General features: G+C 39.0%; 1 protein-coding gene across 3 annotated transcripts in view; it reads left to right on the top strand.

Annotated features, from left to right (window-relative positions):
* Nucleotides 1–22,267, top strand: part of celsr3 (cadherin, EGF LAG seven-pass G-type receptor 3) — a 121,616-nt gene that overhangs the window by 24,191 nt on the left and 75,158 nt on the right. For all 3 annotated transcript variants that reach the window (XM_086277302.1, XM_086277301.1, XM_086277300.1), the window contains exons 2-3: nt 3,712–4,055; nt 7,134–7,422. In XM_086277302.1, coding sequence (XP_086133428.1) covers nt 3,712–4,055; nt 7,134–7,422 — 633 coding nt within the window. The remainder of the gene's footprint in view (nt 1–3,711; nt 4,056–7,133; nt 7,423–22,267) is intronic.

Below are 22,267 nucleotides of genomic sequence, written 5' to 3'. Positions count from 1 at the left end.
GCCCGTTCTCCGTGTTTGAGCAAGAGAGGCTTAAAGTTCATTACTTCATGTCACAGATGTCAAAGTTGGCTGTTGGACCAGGATTGGCTTCTAAACTAGTTGTAATGACACAAATCCTGCCCAAAGGTACATGGTTTAAAATCAGACTTTATAAGAGCCTGGATTAATTTAAAAAGGGGCTCCTGATGTCAGATGCTCAACATACATCATGCTGAACAGCAATAGGGTGTGTGTGTGTGAGTGTGTGTGTGTGTCTATGTAAAAGAGGGTACTACTCGAGTAGATTATCCTGGGTCTTTTCATAGATCCCTGTCTCATTTCAATGACAATGGGAGATCAGTGTCAATTAGTGCCGTGTCTTTGCATTGTGATCCGGAGAGGCGATAATAAAGCTGGGTTTTAGCCTAGGAAGACGAAGTGACATTTAATTATTTCACCTAATGTGTCCTGTATGTGCTGTACTCTATGACCGTATCAGTTTGATCCAAATGTGTTTCTTTGTGCGCATTATTTCCTCCTTATGTTCTATTAAAATGTCCCCTACAGATTGTTTGCTAGGTTTGCTCCTCCGTCCCCTTCACAGAACCACTCTTCCCTCTGGCTGCTCATTTGTTATGATGGCCTCTGGATTTGAGTGTGTGTATGCGTGCATATGTGTGTGTGTCTGTGTGTGTGTTAGAGGTCAGTGGGGAGTGAGGCTCCTCATAATCCGGTAATCAAACCAGCTGCCACCAGACCCAACCCCCAGCCTCCATACATCCGTCTTTCCATTCTCTCTCGCTCTCGCTGTATGTCCTCCTACATTTATCCCGTTCTTCTGACAGTTTTACGTTCTGCGTTTTTCTTCCTTTTGATGTCTTTTTTTTACACGTTAGAGAATCGCCAAATAACCATACATAAATCAAAAATCTAAATAAAAGAATTATATTTTTTCCCTTTTTAAAACTTAAATAAATTCAATTAATAACATCCTGAAATATTTTTACTAAAGCATTAACAAAGATAAAGATTTGTGTTTATTTATAGTAGCGTAAACAAATTAAGCCATAATCTCTCGTTTTATTAATCCCTGGTTAAAAGCTCTCTCTCTCCCCCTTTTTTCCATTTCAGTTTTCAGTTTTTAATAAACCTTCTTCGCGCTCCTTCACCCTCCACCGCCTCTCTGTCCTCCTGCTCATGTCCATGTCACATCTTCCCTCTGTCTCTGTTCACCCCTCACCCTCCACCCATAACGCTCCTTTTTCTCCCTTTCTTTATTTCATTCTTTCCTGTCATTTTTTCCCGTGTATTGCTTTCTTATGCTGTGTTTGTCTGCATTTGTGTCCCTTTATGGCTTATTTGCCAGCTTGTTGGACCAAATTGCTTTACAGCATACAACACTGCCCAGCAGTACATCCAGTATAGATTAAACACACTTCGTGTCTGTGAATAAAATGGGTGTTTGTGAGGGCTGTGACCTGCTGCGCTTCCAATGAGCTCATTTTGTGGACTCCCAGCGAAAGGAGTGCCCTGTCGAATCTGTAAGTAAAGCTGCGTGTGGGAAGATGGAAACCCAACGCTTCCCTACATGAGAACGCTCAGTTTGCGCGCCACCTTCTGTGTGACTCACAAATAGATGTAGACTTCAGAGGATCACTTTTCTATTACTTAACTGTAACACATGATAATGAATTGCATCATCCTTTCTAGAGACTAAAGTGGACCTCAGAGGATTCAGCACTTTTATGCTGCAAATCTCCTATCACCACATCTTATGCCTGACATGTAGGTTCACAGATGATGACTACATTCACACATACAGCAATACAGAGTGTCTACAGCCATGCTGTTTGATCTTCGGGGCTGTAGTGGAAGTAAGAAGAGCGAAAAAGGAGCACTAAAATACTTTGTGTCATGCTGTCTCCACAGGATTAAGCAAGTGTCAGTGAAAGCTAATGCAAAAAAATAAAGAGTTTATGTGGAGCTGCTGCCCATGTTCATACTCAGACTCATACGTATACAACATATACCTTCATTGTATCAGATTTTTCTTATTTGATGTTATGAATTTGCTTAAGCTTAGAAAGATTAGTGGTGCTGGTTCAATATTAAAGGCAACATTAATTATTAGACAAAAAAAACCTTTGCTAAGACCAGCTAAACCAAGGATTTTAATACTCTAAAAAACACAGTGTGAGGCTTCTGTGCTTTGTATTTCTAACCAGTAGCACCACCATAAGTCAGTCATATTTTACCATTCCCAGTACATGTAATCCAGTTGTTTCCTCCAGTGCTTACCTAGACATTCAAGCAGACCACAAATCACCTAATAACAGCCGATCTGACTGCCAGGCCAGCCTATATCAGCGGTACTTCCTGTTTTTCCATGGGGCTCACTAATTTAAGTTGCTTAAGCTTCCCTGCAGTCGCTGTTGCCTCTGCTACTCACTCCAGCTCCTTTAATGCTATAACTGACTTAATCAGTGTCATATCGGTTGTCACAGATGCCTGCCTTTTTGTTTTTCCCCCTGGGGTCCTCATGCTGCTGCCCTCACCTTTCCATCTTTGCATATTTATTTGCTGAAATTTTGTTATGGATAAAAAAAATATATATATATAATATTTATTACAATAACTTAGGTGGTGTCAAAGCAGACTGCTATATTCAGGCTCCATAAACTCATTTTCTTGTAACTAGACAATCATATATAATACTATTATAATACTGTATAATATGTCCTACAGTAGTAATTTATCTGTTAGATATCTGTGTGAGAAACTTTCAGTGAACCGCAAATGTAAAAGAAAAGTGTAAATAATGTAATTATCTCATAGTAAGACTTCAATTTTTAATTATTTTTTAGGTTAAATGTCATTAAAATATTAGAAATTAGGTTAATTTTAATTACATTTTAAATATGTAAAGAAAAAGATACAGTTAAACATTAACTGTAAACGATATTATAAAGAGTTGTATCTAAAAAATTCAATGAATCCAGTGGATCAGATAATGTTCCTGCTTAGACATTAAGATATCAAAGCTTCCTCCTTCTTATATGAGTTCTAATGTCACAATTCCAATATATTTTAAGGCAAATAAGGATTATTTATGTTTTTGCATGAGCTGTTTTTGCTTCCCTCAGACCGTACTGTCATACAGCTAGAATATTTTATATATTTTATATGTTGTCAAATCTACTTCTAGTGACCAGCACCTCATGGTAACCTTTGGTGTGAATGGATTGTAAACACCACTTTTGTTACATGAATATAAAACTAAAATGTTCGTCCACCAACTCCACCTTTTATCAAGATCAGCCAGTGAGCTTCAGTCCCAGTCCAGTGATAGAAAACGTAGTTTCTGTGGTATCATTGACACAGAAGCACTGGTAGTTTCAGTTACCTGTGACTTTCTCTCCCACTCTTAATCAATTTAAGTAACATAAAATTACATTAATTACATTACGTTAACACGGTTGTGACTACTTCCTGTTTTATCTTTGCATTGGTGAATATCTCTGCTCTTCTGTCATCTCTGTCATTCCTCACCTCTTCCTCTGAAGCTTCCTCTCAAAGTTTCTTCTTTCACTCTGCGCCCCGTCCACATCCTGGTCACTGACTGTGCCACTCTGACTTTCTCTCTCGCTTTCTCTTTCCTTATAACCTGCATAAGTTCCTCTTCTATTCGTTCACCTAACTGGCTGCCCTCTGCTATCTTCTTCAACTCTTCAGATGGCGTCCACAGCATTTCGGCTCAGTGTGTTCTCCGCGTCCTCATTATCACAGAGGACATGTTGGGCAGCAGTGTCACTGTCCGCCTTCAGAACATGTCCCAGGAGCACTTCCTGTCACCACTGCTGGGAACCTTCTTGGAAGGTGTGTCCGCTGTTCTCTCAGTTCCTGTCGAGGATGTTTTCATCTTCAACATTCAGCCGGATCTGGATGCGGCACCCGGAGGAATCCTGAATGTCAGCTTCTCTGCCGCGTTGCCGGGCGGACATTTCTTTCCCTCTGAGGCCCTGGAGGAGCAGCTGTACCTGAACAGGCCGAGGCTGACGTCACTGACACAGATGGAGGTTAGTCCATGTGCAAAAAGACACACACAGAGGAATCACACCTCTGAGTGTCTGACTTTAACTCCTTCATCACATCACAAAGGCAAAAATGTTGGCAAGCATATAAATACCATTTAACTCTCTCATATGGTGTTTCTCTGGTTCAAAGCATGGTCTTTTTGCTGTATTGAAAACAAGAATATTCTTTGAGATTAATGAATGTACCTTTAATAAGCGCCTTTAAAAATAGCCTTACACTCTTTCAGGCTGCACATGCACTGCATGAAATTATAGGAAGCTAGTTAATAAATATTAATCATTTATGAGGTATAACATTTAATATTTCTTGAAATTATTTATTTTAAAATGTATTGACTTATTAATTCACTTTATTAAAAAGAATGACAGTAAGCCTATGTAACAGAGAAATATTCATTAGCTACACCTGTTTAACTGCACATTAATGGAAATATTGATTCAGCCAAACACATGGCAGCAACTTAATGAATTTACGCATGCAGACATGGTGAACCCGACCTGTCAAAGTTCAAATCAAGCGTCTGAATGAGAAAGAAAGAAGATTTTAGTGACTTTTGAATGTGGCATTGTTGTTTGTGCCAAATAGGCTGTGTTTTACACTCTGATCTCCTGGGATTTTCCTACACTAGAGTTTATAAAGAATGGTCTGAAAAAGAGAAAATTTCTAGTGAGTGCCATTTGTGTGGGTGAAAAATGCCTTGTTGATGTCACCGCTCACAAGACAACAGGGCAACTGTCAACTCAAATAATCACTTGTTGAAACCAAGGTATGCAGAAGAGCATCTCATCAAACCTTGAAGCAGATGGGCTACAGCAGCAGAATAACACCCTGGGTGCTACTCCTCTCAGCTAAGAGCAAGAAATTGAGGCTATAGTTTACATGGGCTCACCAAAAGTGGGCATTAGAAGACTGAAAAAATTGTTGTCTGGTCTGACGAGTCCCAATTTCTGTTGAAATATTTGATGTAAAGATAATCAAAACGTGTTTTCATCCTGCCTTTCATCAGGGGTTCAGGCTGCTGGTGATAGTATTTTTTTTCCTTGGCACACTCTGTACCAACCCAGCATCATTTAAAGGCCTCGTCTGAGGCTTACTGACCATATCCATCCCTTTATGACCACGGTGTGCTCTTCCTCTGATGGCTGTTTCTAGCAAGATAATGTTGATTGTCACAAAGCTCACATCATCTCAAACTGGTTTCTTGAACACGACAGTGAGTTCACTGAACTCAAATAGCCTCCACATTCACTTCATGGATGTGCAGCTGGCATTGCTGCAGGAACTGTGTGATGCTGTCATGTCAATACGGAGCAATATCTCTGAGGAATGTTTCCAGCACTTTGTTGAATCAATGCAATGAAGAAGACAGCTCTGATGGCAAAAAGTACTAGCAATGTGTAACTAATAAAGTGGCCTGTGAGTATACATCTGAGCTTGTTGGATGTGAACTAGTAATAACACAATACAGCTTCCTGTGGCACATCAGCCATGTGACTTTACAGAACAACGGGCAAATATGACCATTAAATGTTCTCATGCATGAAATCAGGAACACCTGGACAAGCACATCAGTTATGTAATGTTTACACAACCCAAGGGAATCTCGCGGTAAGAGAGAGATAGATAGAAGCAGAAGGAAGAAGGTGAATCCAGAAGGAAATATTTATAAAGGGGTGAGAGATACACCAGTGGTGAGTGCCTTTGATCTTATCTTAACAGGCACTGTCACACAATCACACATGCACACAGGATCTCAGCTCTTAAGAAGACACAATCTAGTGAATATATCTGGTCCACTGGCCTTAACAGCAAGCAAAAGCTGTAAATATACAATTTGGGAAAGTGACTGGTTATGCAAAGACACACAGCCCACTGCTGTCACTGTGTCCAAGGCAGCATGCTAAATGACTGATAGCTGCGGGGATTGACCTGTGGAGAAGGTTAAGACTGCTAGTATCAGGTAAATGAAGGTAATATGAATATTTTAAGTACAAAGAACCAAGAAAACTCCAATGTGATAATAAAATTACATTGTTTAAAATGGAATAAATAAAGGCATTCCCATTTTAAATATGTATGTCTAACATTACTGAAGATTACCATTTTGTAGCAATCAAATGATAACTTTCACCAGTCAGAAGTGTGAAGCCACCTAACAAGTCAGTCAGTGAGAAACTCCTTCCCCAAACTACAGGTATAGACTTTTATAACCAGCCTATACATCATAGCAGAATTCAGAAGAAGGCGGGTTTACCTTACCACATTTACTGTTTTGATTTATGTGCCAGTTTGACAGTAAGTATAATATAGTAAATAAACTTTAAAAGGCTGTGTAGCATTTTTGTTTTTTTGATGCTCCTACCAGTATGACTGTGACAGTGCCTTACAGTATCATGTTTATATAGCCATGAGCATGTTTTAGTATTAGCTAGCATGCTAGCATTCAAAACATTAGCATGCTAGCATGTTTAATTTCTCCTAAAAGAAAAAACATACTTTTTTTTTCTTTCATGTTATTATTTCTACCAGTAAAGGTTTTTAAAATACAAATTCAACCAGTAGCAGATACTGATGGTTGCTTAATTTGTTTTTATATTGTTTTTTCAATTTATGTATTTCCTCGTTTGCCCAAATGATACAAATTAAGTATAAGAAACTGTTTTGGCATCTTTCTTCACTTCATCATAACATGTTACAAATTCATTAAACTGTATCTTTATGTCATTGTTAAAAATGATACTTTTTAAAAACTTTAATAATCATCAGGGAGATTTTTACTTAATTAACTTCAGTACTAGGTGCTGTTAATATCTAATGTACTTTTAGTTTAGTTGGATTGTTATAGTGATGCTTTTACTTTGAAGATCTGAAGACTTTTTCCACCATTGCTGAAATAGATCACTGGAACACAAAAACAAGAATGATTTCACCGCTTATAAATATTAAAAAGTAACTTTATTATGAGTGATAAAAGAAGCCCTGAGTGAGGACGCTTGAAAGTCTAAATTGAGAATATTCCTCACACTACACTGTATATGTTTCCTCTTCTATTGCTCCAGGTCCTCCCGTTTGATGACAACGTGTGCTTGCGGGAGCCTTGCCAGAACTACATGAAGTGCATCTCAGTGCTGCGTTTCAACAGCTCTGCCCCCTTCATCTCCTCACCCTCCATCTTGTTCCGGCCCATCCACCCCATCGCAGGACTACGCTGCCGCTGCCCAGTGGGATTCACGGGTGATTACTGTGAGACAGAGATCAACCTGTGCTACTCCAACCCCTGTCTGAACGGAGGGGTGTGTGCCCGCAGAGAGGGAGGGTACACCTGTATCTGCCGCGAAGACTACACCGGTGAGTAGCGAGGGAGTGTGTGCGTGTGCTGTTTGAAAGTGTTTTGTGGAAAAGTCTGTTTTTGTCTGACGAACAATGTGATATATTCATACTGATGATAAACAGTTTGTTTCAAGAAACTGTAGAATAAACCAGGTTTAATATAAGGCTGAGTCATTCTTGCCTTGTCAGTTAAATTTAATAGAACTGATTTATATCTAACCAGCTTAGTCCTAGTCCTTTTTTTCAACTAATTGACATTTCCAGTAGTGAGTCTGCTTTAATGAAGATGTGCTTGGAAAATGAGTGCAGGTCTTATTAGCAGTTCTTCTAGATCAAGCTTTGAGGGAAATCCTTAGAGGAAAGCTTTCATATGCTTGGTTTTGATACAAAAACCAGACTGCTTAAAAAGCTTACAACGCTTAAAAAGAAGCACTTTCATCTGCTTAAAAGTGGAAAATTCTACTGCAAATTACTGTTTGTATGTTCCCATTGTGCCTGCATAGATTTCCATGAGGTACTCCAAGTTTCCTCCCACACTCAAACTTGTTAGCAATGATTTTAAATTGTAAAATTTGTATTGGCTCCAGCCTCTAAGTTCACTCTTAGTGAAGTGATGAAGAAACAGTCTATGTTAAGGAAAGTCAGCTATTTATGACTTTCTTATTACTGTATCTTCTTTAATTTTGAATTATGTGTGCAGTATTTCCTGTTTTATTTTGATAGTCTCTCGTTCTGTGTGCATAGAGTTGAGTTTTGCTTGCTCTGTCTTGTTAGTGAGTAATTAGTTACAGCTGTGTACACCTGTGGTCCACCCTCTCGTTATCCTGTGTGTGTAGTTAAGTCTTCAGTTTTTCTCTGTTCTTCGATGTCTCATCATAGTTTGCTGTGTGTTTCCATGTGTTCAGTGGTGTCTGTCATTTGTTCCTCATTCCAAGTTCCTAGTTTCTCGTTTTTGGAGTTTTGTACTATTGTATTTCTTTAGTGTCTGGTAGTTACAGTAAATAAAGCTGCCTCTTTTAGTTACCCCTTTGTTCCCGAGTCCTGCCTTTGGATCCTACCTCTGGCTACCACACAGCGCTACCTTCTGTTATGCAGCAAGGTACTATAGATGTGCAAAGATTAGCAGCTAGCTGTGAAATGAAGTAAATTCTCTGTTGTCCAATCGTCCAGAAGCATCTTCACAGCATCTTCTTCCTCTTTTTACTCTTGTTGCTCTCCCCCCAAACACATCTGGTCAATAAGCAAACTGAATATTCTCACATGGCTTTTAGTGATGCATTTTGGTTCACTTACAGTTCATTTGGATTTTTCTATATGTGAAAGCAAACCAATCCTCAGGGAAAAGCTACAAGTTTAGAAACTCATCAACTGATCTTTTTGTTCCGTAGTATTCACAAAGTCACAGTGATCTTTCGAAAGTTTCAAACCTTCAAATGAAATGCTTTGATTTTTTAAAGTTGGGTCATTATGAATACACATAATAATACAATGATTAAAATGCATATATATATATATATATATATATATATATATATATATATATATATATATATTAGGGGTGCAACGATACACAAAATTCACGGTTCGGTTCGGTTCGATACTTTGGTGTCACGGTTCGATATTTTTTCGATACAAAAAAAATGTTCATGCCTTTTTAATTTGTCATTTATTAAAATTATAAATATATATTTTAACTCAAAAGTAAAGTTTTTAAATTTAACCCTAACCCTTGTGCGTGTTTTTTATTTTGACAGCGAATGCGCACCTGCGGACCACTTATGTGCAGCCCTGGTTATATAGCTCGTCATATTGCAGCCACAGAAATTATTTTGTCCATGAAACCATAAAGCTGCACTTTCTTTTTGCCTTATAGTCTGATTTGTCATAACTTCTCCGTTTTGTGGTAAGCTTTTCTTTGGCTGTCACTTCTTCACCCTGACCTGTCTTATTTGGCTCAGCAGAACTAAAATATATATCCTGCTGCTTTTACACACGCACTCACATAAGCTCAGCGATTCTCTGCGCAATCAACCTCTCACACGTTTAAGCTTGCTGCGGGAGATTTCACTTGTCATGTTTGCATAGTAAGCTAACGATTAATAAGACGATGTCAGAGGAATTGGTGCACAAATTATCATCACTCACAGATCAGTGCTGTCGCTCTCTATACACAGTTCGCACGATTGCAAAGTGAAAGCAAAAAAACAAGCGCAAATTCAAACGCGATTTCAATATGTCACATATTGACAGTGGCTCACAGATGCCAATGACATAATTACCCAGCTACATTTCTGAAAGAATGCAAAAGCATTGACATATATTTTTCCTTCCTACAATAGCCCGACGGGCAGGGCAGAGATAGATTTTGGTAGCCCAACTGAAAAAAATCGCTAGCTCCAGGACGTCGGGCTAGCGATATTGCAAGCCCTGTATCTGATTGAGGAATCACTCATCTTTGGAAAAGAGAGTTTATTACAGAGAAATGTCTCTTTCCAAAATAAAAGCTATACTATCCGCTTCTTCTGGGCTATATTCTCAGCAGCATAAGGAGAATCATGTGCTAACAGCTGTCTAAATGACTCGGCTAAAGTTAGTAGCATGCTTGTTGTTTTTGTCTTTGCACTAGGATGATGTCGGCGTAAATGTGCAGTCATATTCGTTGTGTTCCCACTAGTGCTTTCAGGTTCATCTCGTTGAAATGACCTTAACGCCACAACACGGCAAATGTCCGTTAACGAGCTACCGCCGATCGCCCCGTGTGTGGGGCTAGACTGCGCTAACACACTAGTTCCCACCCATGTAATTGAGCATTGCATGGCACATCCAACATACTGTTTTACTTTAGTCCATGACTCGCTTACCTTCAGGGTCATACGTCACATGAAAACCAAAATAATTCCAAACGCCAGATCTGAATGAGGGTGGGGGAGGTCCATGTGTCTTGCTAGCTTGCCCTGCGCTCTTCCTTCTGACTATGCTGTCTGTGTTGAGCGCTCAGTGGATCTGCGCTCGACAGTGCAGCCTAGGCGGAGTAGTCGAACGCAGATTCACTGAGCGCTCAACACAGACAGCATCGTCGGAAGGAAAGTTGATAAAATAAATTACAAATGTTGTATTGTTCAATACATATGCGTACCGAACCGAAAGCACTGTATCGAACGGTTCAATATCGATACGAATATCGTTGCACCCCTAATATATATATATATATAAAAAACCCACGATATATATATATATATATATATATATATATATATATATATATATATATATATATATATATATATATATATATATTATACACATGCTGTAAAGATAGGCTGGAGGCAGCATTTGTGTGTTCAAATTGTTTTATCTGCCTGTCATTGGTTTGAATGCAGTGGCCACAGATAAGAAGAGAGGTGTATTTTCAAAGGAAAAAACTGCAGTGGAGTGTGTCTTTGTGTGTTTGTCTGTTTGTGTCTGATTCTAGCCTTTAATGCTGCGCTCTGAAAACTAAAACTGACTGTGTGCGTCTTTGTTCATGTCCCACACTGACTTCCGTTTTGATCTGTGCCGTTTTCACTCTTTTGTCATGTTGAGCTGAACAACATGAAAACACACACTCTGCCTCCTGGGAGAGCTTTCTCCTCCTCAGCCCTCTACCTGTTACTTAGTCTTTTGTATTCACACACACAAACACACACATATGCACATGCACGCTAACGGCACTGCCACGCTTACCGTTTTTTAATCTGTTGCCTTTTCATACACACTCTAACACACATACACAGTGCTTCGTTCTTTCTTACCTTTCCAATACACTGGACTTATTTCAACACGACTCAGATTTTTCCCTTCCCTTCATACTGCTGCATTGCTTCTCCTATTGAGTGGATGTGGGAGAGGGTAGAAGCTATGAATGTCAGCGTGTGTGTCTGGGGGATATTTCACATTGCCTTTTATTTCGAATCAAAAGAGAGCTGGGGGAGTGAAGCAACACTTTTCTTTCATGAGAGAGACAGAGTGTTTTCCGAACTCCCACCGAGGCAGACAAGAAAAAAAGAAAAAGAGATGAGGAGAGAGATAGGAAATGAGCAAAGGAGAAACGGAGGTAGAAAGAGACGTAGAGCGAGTGGGAGGGAGACAAAAAGTGGAGTATGATGAGAAAAGGGAAAGAGAGATGGAGAGGCGAGAAAGTTTAAGAAGTGGAGAGAAATTTGTAAAAGATGGATAAAAGGAACTTGAAGAAGAAGGAGAGCTATTAAAAGCACGAGGAAGAGAAAAGATTTTTTTTTATAGATCACTGGATTGCAGATGATACCAGAAAGAAATTGGTAATTGAAATGGAAATAGAAATTTCTGACAGTATGTGATCCATGCTTACAGCGTCCACAGGGGCAGAAAACACATTTAAGTGAGGGGGCACAGGGTGGACAGAGAGAAATGACACAAAGTGTAAAAGATTGGATAGCAAAGAAGACAGCAGAGCGTAAAAGATGAAGGAAAAGAAGGAGGGGAGACGGCTATGGCAGCATAGTGAAAAATTAGGGAGATGGATGAGAATAACACGGACGAGGAGCTATAGGGGGAAAAAATGGAGAGGCATCTATGAGAGAGTGGGATAGAGCGGTGAAAGAGGGAGTGAAGGAAATCAGATGGATTCTGGGCAGTCATTGTTGTGCTTTTCCTGCGTAGGCGTCGGGTGTTACAGTGTCTTGACAATACCTCGGAGCTATTGGGAAGAGGAAAAGAAGGAATACAACAACTAAACAGGGACGAATTGATTCCCAAACTCTCCAGATATCTCCTGACTAAGTTTGTGCTGCTGCTCATTTTTCCATCCTGCCATTATCCATCCCCCCATATGCTCCTTTGCAGCTTTGAATTGGGTTCCCTGAATATCTGTGGATTGCTCACACAGGCAGGAGGTAGGCCTGAGGTTTTGACCGAGTCGGAAAACTTTCTGTTTCCATTGAGGGAGAAACTCAAAAGATCTGAGTCAGGTGTGATCTCTGAAGCACTGTGCTGTTTCTTCAGGGTAGGTGGAGCACAGTATGCCCATCACAAAGCGCATAAGCTGCATCTTTATCATGATTGAGCATCTTCGCCTCCTTCACCAATGAGGTTTTCATAGTACGTGTAACCTCAGGCTAACCTTTCTCTAAACTCCACATTTAACCTCGGGATAAGTCATACTTGACACTTTAAAGGCGGGTTACCGCTGCTTTTTACCCAAGCTGTGTAAAAAGGTTCACACTACCTTTGTGGTGTCAACTCCAGATCTACAGCACTAAGATACTGCATCAGCAGGGGTCGTACTATTCAGCTGAGTACTGAATCCCCAGGGTTAGCCCGGGGTTTTAAATGAAACCATGACACCTTATATGTTAAACCCAGTGGGTTAGAGTCAAGGATTAAAGAATTTTAGATTAAAAACAGGATTTTGTTTGGACTTTGCTGATTGGCCTTTTTCACAGAGGATCTTCAGGTATATCTAATAAAACTAGTGAATCTCCTGCACCCAAGTTTGTCCTGTAACACGACCCTTTCAACCCAGTTTTACCACCTATTTTCTTTTCTTACTGTTACATGTTAAAATTCTTTGTGGAAAAGTATCAATGAACTTAGATTTATAGTCTCTTGTCCCAGTCTTGCCAATGCTACTTCGCTGCGTGCACCACTTTGCCCCTCCACCGAGCACATGCATGGTGACCTTGAGGAAACAAACTAAAGGAGAAACCAGCACAACGGCAAATTACTGCAGTGCTGTAACCACACTGCATTGAAATTAAATAAAGGTCGCACACCTTCTAACTACATAGAAAAAATGTCTAATTTCTTTCTTTTTTAATCAAATTTTTGGGGTTGACAAACAAATCTTTGCACATCTATAACAGTGCCTGCCAAGCCAAAGGAAGGGGAAACATTCACAGGTCAATTTCAGGTTTAGGCAAGATTGTTTAGCTGTCTGCCATCATCATTTACAGTGGCCCTCAGAGGTCAAATCCATTTCAATTCAAGAAAACACCAGCAAACAGAAAAAAGCTGCAAAAACGCACAAAACAAAATAAAAGTAGAATAAAAGATAACCAAACTGTCTTTGGGGAGCCAATAATGTGACGGAACAGCTGCAAAAGTAATAAGCTAACAGTAAACGGCTAATAGCAACCAAATATGTATCTGTAGTATTACATGAATTGTGATACTTTGTATCTTTTTCTCTCTCACACCACAGATGATCCATCTGTGCTTTTGCAGCGTTTATCTGTTTGCTGGTGACTCATTAACGGAGCCTTCTGAATAAATTTGTGTTTTAAGAGAAGCGCCCCACATTTTTACCAACTAGCATTAGCATTTAAAATGCTACACTCTGATTCATACCTCTCAAAACTATTTCCCATCAGCCTTCTGCAGATATCAAAGACCTTCTAATTTGAGCTTTAACAAACTTTTCTGTGAACTTTTGTAAAATGAGTTTAAAGTGGGAATAGAAAAATTTTCACCTTACTAGCAAATGGGTAAGCTTCTTTGTACCTGCCATCCGCTCAGATGTCTGTCTGGGGAATCCAATACATTTAAGCTTTAAATTCAAACTGCATGCTCCACAGACTGAAATGTGTGTGTCTGTTGTTCTATTTATTTATTTATTGAATTACATTATTTCTTTTACCCTTTATAGTATTAAATGGTGCTCTTAAAAAAGACTACCATCTGAGCATGAAGAGATGCAGGTTGTGGTGATAAAAAGTAGAAAAAAACAGACGCATTGCCACTAACTGAAGTAATTGAATGCTTTTTTAAAGCTTTTACTTCTCTAATCACTTTTCCCAAGGTGACATATATAGCAAGGAAATTATAGTTCTTACCTTTACTTGTACAAAACTCAGCTGAAGCTCTGTTTTTCTATTCATAAAAAATGTAATATTTCTTGCCGCGAGCATTCATTTCTTTGAAAAACATGCTAAGCTTACAGTGCTGACAGGGATGTGCAACAGTCATTAACCCTGAAAACAGGAAAAAGACCTCAGCGGTACAAAGACAAGTTCCCAGTACACCTTAAAGGCAGAGATAACAGCTGACTAAAAGAGCGGATATCTGATCCTCCTTACAAAGTGAAAGAAAAGACTCAGAAGCGATAAAGACAGATGCACATTATGCAGATTTAGTAAGATATACTACACCTCGGAGAGCTGGGACATGCAAAGAGAAGATGACAAAAAGAGAGAAATTGGCATGGCTGCAGACTAAATAAATTTGTGAAAAGATAAAATGGGAAGAGATGGCTTAAGTAGAAATTTAATCTCTTGGTTGTGGGGAAGCAGTTTGTATGTTAGATAGAGGAAATCTGAGAAACAGAAGAGGAGGGTAGGTGATGCAGTAGGCAGAGGAGAGATTAGTTTTGGGTGCGATAAAGAAGATATGCATGTTACACGGAGAAATTCAATCCAGTAGGCAGAGATGGAAACCAGAGCACACACTAAGAACAAATAGGCAATGTTTAAGCTTGTGAAGAATAATCTAAATATATATGGAAGTTTTAGCTTTTTGTAGGAAGTGGAGAAGGTTTAGAGAGAAAAAGAAATGGGATGAGGAGTGAGTGACTAAGAAAGAATGGGTTGCAGCAAGACTGAAGTTCAGGCTATGAGACTAATTTAGTTTGAATTAGAAAAGAGAGAGAATAAAGAAAGGGAGAATGAAGAGGGAGGGAATTAGTTTGGGGAATGAAATGAAGAGTTGAGCATTTAATGCAGAAGAAGAGTGCATGAAATTAATGTGTGTGAGACAAACTGGAAAATATAGAGGATATATAGAACAGATATGAACTAAAGCAAATAATGAATATGGAACACCTCAAGCAGGAGAAAGAAAATTTGAGAAGTGAAGTTGCAGTTTTTTGTAGCAGTAACCTTTAGAGCAGGCGTGTATGGTGCACATCTATCCTGCTGTATCATTGAAAGGAAATCAGTAATTCTCCTTAAATCACTTTGACAGAGCGCTTCATACAAAGAGAAAGAATCTGTAATGTTGCACATTTTGAGGCTCAAGAACATTAACAATGTGCATTAATTATCTTTGCTCATAGTGACCACTCTACTTATTTGGTTTCTTGGTTTTAATCACACCGTTAATTGACACTTACTTATCTTACTTAACTTAATTAACCACTTTTATACACCGGTATAAATGCTGTTCCAATACTAGAATTTCAAATGAAATAGTAAACTACTCATTACATTATAAAAATATTTTAAAGCTGTATTTTGTTTTAAACATGAAAGTGAAAACAATATAAACATTTACATCAATGATGGCACTGCTTTAGTTTTCTGATTTAGTGTAAGGTCGTCTGCCTTTGTTTCTCTCTAGTTAAACATATTTCTCAGCTTCAAATTCAATATCAGTTTTAGACACCAAGATGGACCTTTGTTGCTGTTTATGTGAACAGTTTGAACAGTTTCTATCCTCTAGGAAATACATTTCAAACTGAAGGATGGCAAGAGCACTAAAAACAGCTGTATGACTGGCCTCCTGAACAGCTGGCGTTCTACTGTCCTATATACCTGCTTACTGTATCACATATGCTGGGGGAGAAAGAGCAAAAAGAGGGTTTGCTGAAGAAGACCTAATCTAACCAGAATGCAAACTGAATTAACAATAGAGCTCACAAAAACAGTACACAAATTAAAATTTGATCAAAAGTCTGGTGTGAATTTTAAACCAACAATCTGTGGATTATTTTCTGAGGGGAACATTTAAGTAAAGCAGAAAAGATATTCACCTAACTCACTATACTCCCAAAGACAGAAGAGACTCAAAGTTAGCACAGACAACTAAAAAGCAATCCAAATGAAAACTAAATTAGTTTTAAAAAGATAAGACGCGACGTCAGACCTGACAAGGAAAACGAATTAAGCGTCAAAGACGAGGAGCTTTAACGATAAGACAAAGACAATATTTGAGGAAAAAACTGGGAGAGTATGTGGGAGAAGATAGATTTGAGTTTTGTGGGGAAGATAAAACCAGGCCGGATGGGTGAGAGTGCAGGAGAGGGAGATAATGGCATAAGATAGATTATTCAGAGAGTCACATGTGTTTTAGAGGTCATTAATAGAATAAAAGTGTAAGTGTGTGTGTGTGTGTGTGTGTGTGTGTGTGTGTGTGTGTGTGTAAGTCAGAGGTAACAAAGAATAAAGTGTTTGCCAGAGCAATAAGACAAGTTGGTTTCAGGAAAGAGCACAGATAGCACGGGAGGAAATAAAGGAAATAGAAACATATAAATACATAACATAATAGAGTAGGTGTAATGGAAATATGTGCATTAAATGGAGAAAAAAAACACACTGCAGGGGATGTGATATGTGGAATCGACTAGGCTAAATGCATTAAACAGTGTGAGAGGAAGGAAAAAGGAGGCTAAATTAGTTTTAGGAAGATAAGTTGGGGAGCAGGAGGTAAGAGGAGGAAGTTCACATATCTTGGTTCCTCTCTGGTTTTATACATGTATATAAATAGTTGGGATTTCTTCATGTACCCATAAATGCATGGTTGACAGCTGTAATTCAAAATCATGTTTGGTGATTCGGGCGTTTGCTTACTCTGTAAAGCGAGTGTGTATAGCGCTGGTATTTTTAGGATCCTCTGAGTTTGTTGCCTGATCTGTTTGTACCGTCAGTTTCTTTACATCACAGACCTTCACTTCAGTGGTCCATGCAAAAGTCTAGAAGCAATTATGTGGTTTAATGAATCAGTCTCACCATTAGGTACACTGAACATTTTCTACTTCACTACATGAAACTGATTTAGGTTAAAGCTAAATTTAATCTTGTATAAATCTTATATTTTTGCAGGTTCTTTACCTCACAAAATAAAGTGCCTAAAACAATTTCAAATATAGCTGCAGCTATAACATTTACTTTAATATACAAATAGTTGTTATGGCATATTAAAAATTGTGATAATTTGTCCAGTTGCTTTTGAGCCCTGGAAATTGGGGTTTGTATATAGAAATGACTGTAATTCTTAAACTGTTAATACAATACCATGTTAAAACCAATGAATTCATGTTGAAAGTCTGCAGTTCACAATTTGATTGTTTCATTTAACACCTAGTGCAGCTATAAAAAAGAGGAAAATAAACATAATTGTTCAAGTTCTACTTTACAGTACTACATTTATTTATGTTCGGAAATATATAACTTTGTGAAATATGACTTATTTGGGCAGCACGGTGGTTAGCACTGTTGCCTCACAGCAAGAAGGTCCTGAGTTCAATTCCACGATCAGGCCGGGGTCTTTCTGTGTGGAGTTTGCACGTTTTCCCCGTGTGGCTTCTTTTCGGATACTCTGGCTTCCTCCCACAGTCCAAAGACATGCAGTTAGTGGGGACAGGTCAATTGAAAAATTCTGAATTGCCCGTGTGAATGGTTGTCTGTGTCTGTGTGTTAGCCCTGTGACAGACTAGCGACCTGTCCAGGGTGTACCCTGCCTCTAACCCTAAGACAGCTGGGATAGGCTCCAGCCCCCCTGTTACCCTGAAAAGGATAAGCAGAAAAGAATGGATGGATGGATTTGAATACATTAATTATCTATTTGTTTTTCAGTAATTACTCTCTCAGCTTTAGCTTTCTGAAAGTGTTTTAAAAGTGGATCATAGAAATAAGGACTAAAAAAACTGATGTTACACAAAGCAGTCAAAATCACTCTATGCATCCCTAATAACTACTACATTAATTCATAAAATAACTCATCTGTGCGGCAGTCATAACAAAAGTTACAGTTTCTGTTTACACAGTGATATTTTGATGGTTATTTAAACTCATTCAGATGAGGACGGGAGGGTGCAGAGTCGTAGAAATTATGTATGGCGCAATAAAATGGAGGAATAGAAAATGAAAAAGAGGGCGAACAGAAGAATAAGCAAGAAAAAGCCTAGAGGCTGAAGAGAGAAGGTTAAAGAGAATCAAAAATCAATGTGGGAAGTGATTGTTATCAATGTCCGTCATCTGATCTAATGAAAAAGGAAGAAACAGAGGGGCAAGAGAGAGTTGTGACAGAGATGGCAGCAGATGAAAGTTGAAATGGGAACACTGAAAAAGACCGAACACGTGAAGGAAAAAGGGGAGCAAACAAAAGAGGACAAATGCTCAAGAGTTAAAATTTTCTTTAAAAAAAAAGCTTTGAAAGGGAATACATGTGTATGGGAGGGAAATACAGCTCACAAGAAACAGAAATAAGTCAATACCAAGTAAATTAATAAACAATATAGGGCAGAGGAAGAGAAATACAAAAGCATGAAGAAAAAAAGTGCCTGAACAAAGGAAAAAAGAGAAATTTAGAGACTGAAGAGGAGGAGAGAAAATATGGGAGAGGGAGGAAGTATAAAAAGTGCAAATCGAAGTTGTTAAGTAAGGAACAAACAAAATGTTTTCACAAATCAAACCAAATGTGTTGAATGGCTGTTTTTTGAAGGGCTGAGGACGAAATCCAGCCCAAAAATCAGTGTGTGTGGAGTTAAGTTCAAGAAATAAGCGCAGAAGACTGATTTTCATCTCAGCTTGAGGCTAACGGCTCGAGGCTACATTAGAAGTGCAGCTGGTGGAGTTCAATTCTGGGTAATATAGGGACCAATTTTTCTTTCCTTTTCCCAAGAAGCGGACGATATCTCCCTCATCTATTGTGAGCCTGCAGTGTTAAATTGGTGGAGCACTCTTCTCAGCAGAGGCACACGCTGCAGCGATATCACACAAACAAATCTTGAGCTGCATGAAATGCGGTGAATAATCGAACAAATAAGATGTTATGATAAAGGCGTTCCTTTAGATGACACATCTCGGAAGAATGATGGACTATCAGCGGGCTGAAGTCACCTGATGATGTCATCCTGATTCCCATCCAAGCTTTGATTTCCAGTTTAAGGTCTCAGCAGCGTCTATTGACAGCCATTGACTTACTTATTGATTTTTATTTAAGCTGTAGCTTTAACCTACACCCTTTCTTTTTGCCATATGAGTTGTTTTTTTAAAAAATGGTTTAATTTCTTGTGATATAAATGAAACTAATAAAGAAAAAGATTTTAGAATTTCTTCTTTCAGACCCCACAAATAAGGGTGGGAACTGAAAAATAATACGCTCGGTAATATAGGCTGGAGCCCGTACTTCCATCAGTGAGTCCTGGCTTGCCTATTAGGTTTGGCCCCTTTTATCAAGTTTAAAACTGTAATAATAGTCTTTCAGTTTTGTGTCTCTGTGCAGTGTAAAGCTTTCTATATGTGGTGTTGTTTGCTTTTTTTTCTCATGGCAGCTACATGACCTTTTGTCAGTTTATTCCAAGTAAACACATCATGATAAAATCCATTACTTCTTATACATGAAAAAGTTTTTTTTCTAAGAATCCATCCCTATTGAGTTATTATTTAAAATACAGCTTGTAAGATAATTCATAAAGAGTATCAGCTTAATGGAAGCTATTGCTGTTTAATGTCAGATTCATGTAAAACATCACAAATTGGATCATATATTTTACTAAATGAGGAATTTTTCCTGTGGGTTGTACACTATAGGTAAATAAACACCAAAAATAAAGGAGCACAAGCAAGACCTATAGAGGTGATACAAGAGGAAGAAGAAGGGGGAGACAACTGGGAGCACGCTGGCCTCGAGGGATGCACCATGTGTTGAGGTGGAGGAGGAGGGTTATGGGGTGGGCGATTGGGCGGAGCGAACTAAGATGCCGGCGGTGGTTGAAGAATACTGGCTTTGATGAATAAAACATCTGAATGAATGAAGGGGTGGTGTGAATGCATTAAGCCTGGCATAGAGGGGGGAGAGGAAAAAAAGAAGATGGTATAAGATGAAGGGAGGAAGGAGAAAGGAAGAGCAAAGCGTGGGGTGTTTTATATATAGAGATATAAGGTGGAAGTTAGAAAAAGGAAGGAAGAAACAAAGGGTGAGGAGAGGATGCAGGGAGGGGAGGAAACAACGAGGTGATTGAAAATAGTGCTCGATCTCAAACAACAAAGGGAGCGTGGAAGCTCAGACTGAAGTTTTCAGACTTGAATATTTTTTTCTCTGAATTGTTTTGAGCTGGTTTGTTTGTGAGTAAATGGCAGAAATGGACTTTTAAAAAATACAATAAGATATAAAAAAGTGTGTCTATTTAGAAGATAAAATAGAAAAATGGGCCTAACTATCAAAAGTGAAATTACACATTGTGCAAAAGGATCCTATTAAAACCCGTCCCTGTGATTCTAACTTCTAAAACATGAAGATTTGCTGCGTTTCTCTGATTCATTTCATTGTACATGTAATTTTCAAGCTTTCACTTTGACCTCTGTTTTCTTGTCATGTTATTAATTTAAAAAAGAAGAAGAAAGAGTTGCATCCCTGCTCGGTGCAGCTGCAGCGGGTTGGCGTGTATTACCTTCTTAAAATGTAAATAACAAAGCAGGAAATGCACTTGTTACTTTTTAGTAGTGGGATATTTTCATGATGCAGAGTTTTGTCTGTGTGTGATTCTTTGTTTGGCTGGGTGTATGTATTAAGGTAGCAGTGTCTTATTTGTGTGGGCGTGTGCATTTCCATTCTTGTCTGCTCATTAAAAACCATCTGTCCATGTTCGCAAAGTGTTTGTGGGGAATTTTAAGTGCTATCTTGCTATCGGACACCCACGTTTTTAGCAATCGCTTGACCTTTCTGTCTTTGTGTGAGTTAAATCGCAGAGCCAAATGAGGAATTACAAACTCTCTGTCCTGCCTTCTGTGTGTGTGTGTGCGTGCGTGGTCAAAAGACCATTGTTGAGTCAGTCTGAGATCACATCTGCTCTGCTTTACTTCTTGTAATTCCAGTGTGTGTGTATGTGTGTGTTACTTTTGGTACTGTAAAAATGTGTCCAAAGGTTGTTTTTATTTTCTCGTCAGTCTTCCGTCACTTTTACTTTCAGTTAGTCAGCTTGGTGTGCATAACGAATCAGCATGTGCCTGTGTTGTGTGTGTGTGTGTGTGTGTGTTTGCAGGTGTCTATAAGTCTCACTGCCTGCATAATTCATGAGCATTAATGTCTATTTATTTATTTTAATATTAATGAGAGGGTCTGTACGGGTGAGTGGGTGCAACACACAAAAGCAGGGAAATGGTGCTGCGTTAGTGAGTGTGTGTTGTGTTGTGTGTCTGTGGGGTGTCTCAGTTTAATTGGTTCCCTGTTGTGTGCGCTTACATTGAAGTATACGTTTCACGTGAAATCGGAGAGAGGATGAGAGAAGCTTAAACAAGGGCAGACACGTGATAATTTGAATGTCCTTGGGCTGTTGTAAAATGGGCTGGGTGTTTGACTGGGCATCTCACTCTGTGTGTGTGTGTGTGTGTGTGTGTGTGTGTGTGTGTGTGTGTGTGTGTGTGTGTGTGTGTGTGTGTGTGTGTGTGTGTGTGTGTGTGTGTGTGTGTCCATCCTCAGGCTGATTTGATAGTGTGTGAGAGAGTATGTTTGTCAGCCAAAACCAGCAGATATCGGCTGCCTGGTGGCACGTGGGGGAAGGTGTTGTGGGAAAACGGGTTGGATGAAATGAAAAAGATGTTAAAATGACTGATAGGGAAGTTATCGTTTGGATTTGAAGTCAAGGCGAAAAAGTGCATGCAGTGGAGGACAGGTGGATGCTGGAGAGGCGGAGGAAAGGACTAATGGCAGGGGAGAGGTGACATATTTAGCAAATTATATCACTAATTCTTTTGCGAGCTTAAAATGCTTAATCACTGTTCCTTTGTTATAGAGTTTGTCATTCAGTTTATGTGGTGTGCGTCACACGTAGTCAGTATCAGTGTGTATCGAGTCTGACTGACTTTTACAGCTTCTCCTGTCTTTGTGTCACTGACTGGCAGTGCATTTGTGT

This window comes from Aulonocara sp. 'chitande type north' Nkhata Bay, linkage group LG20 (genome assembly GCF_057382095.1).
Source record: "Aulonocara sp. 'chitande type north' Nkhata Bay isolate Kocher_YH1m ecotype deep benthic linkage group LG20, A_spYH_male_GT1.1, whole genome shotgun sequence".
NCBI lineage: Eukaryota > Metazoa > Chordata > Actinopteri > Cichliformes > Cichlidae > Aulonocara > Aulonocara sp. 'chitande type north' Nkhata Bay.
This window is presented reverse-complemented; position numbering and strand designations above follow the sequence as displayed.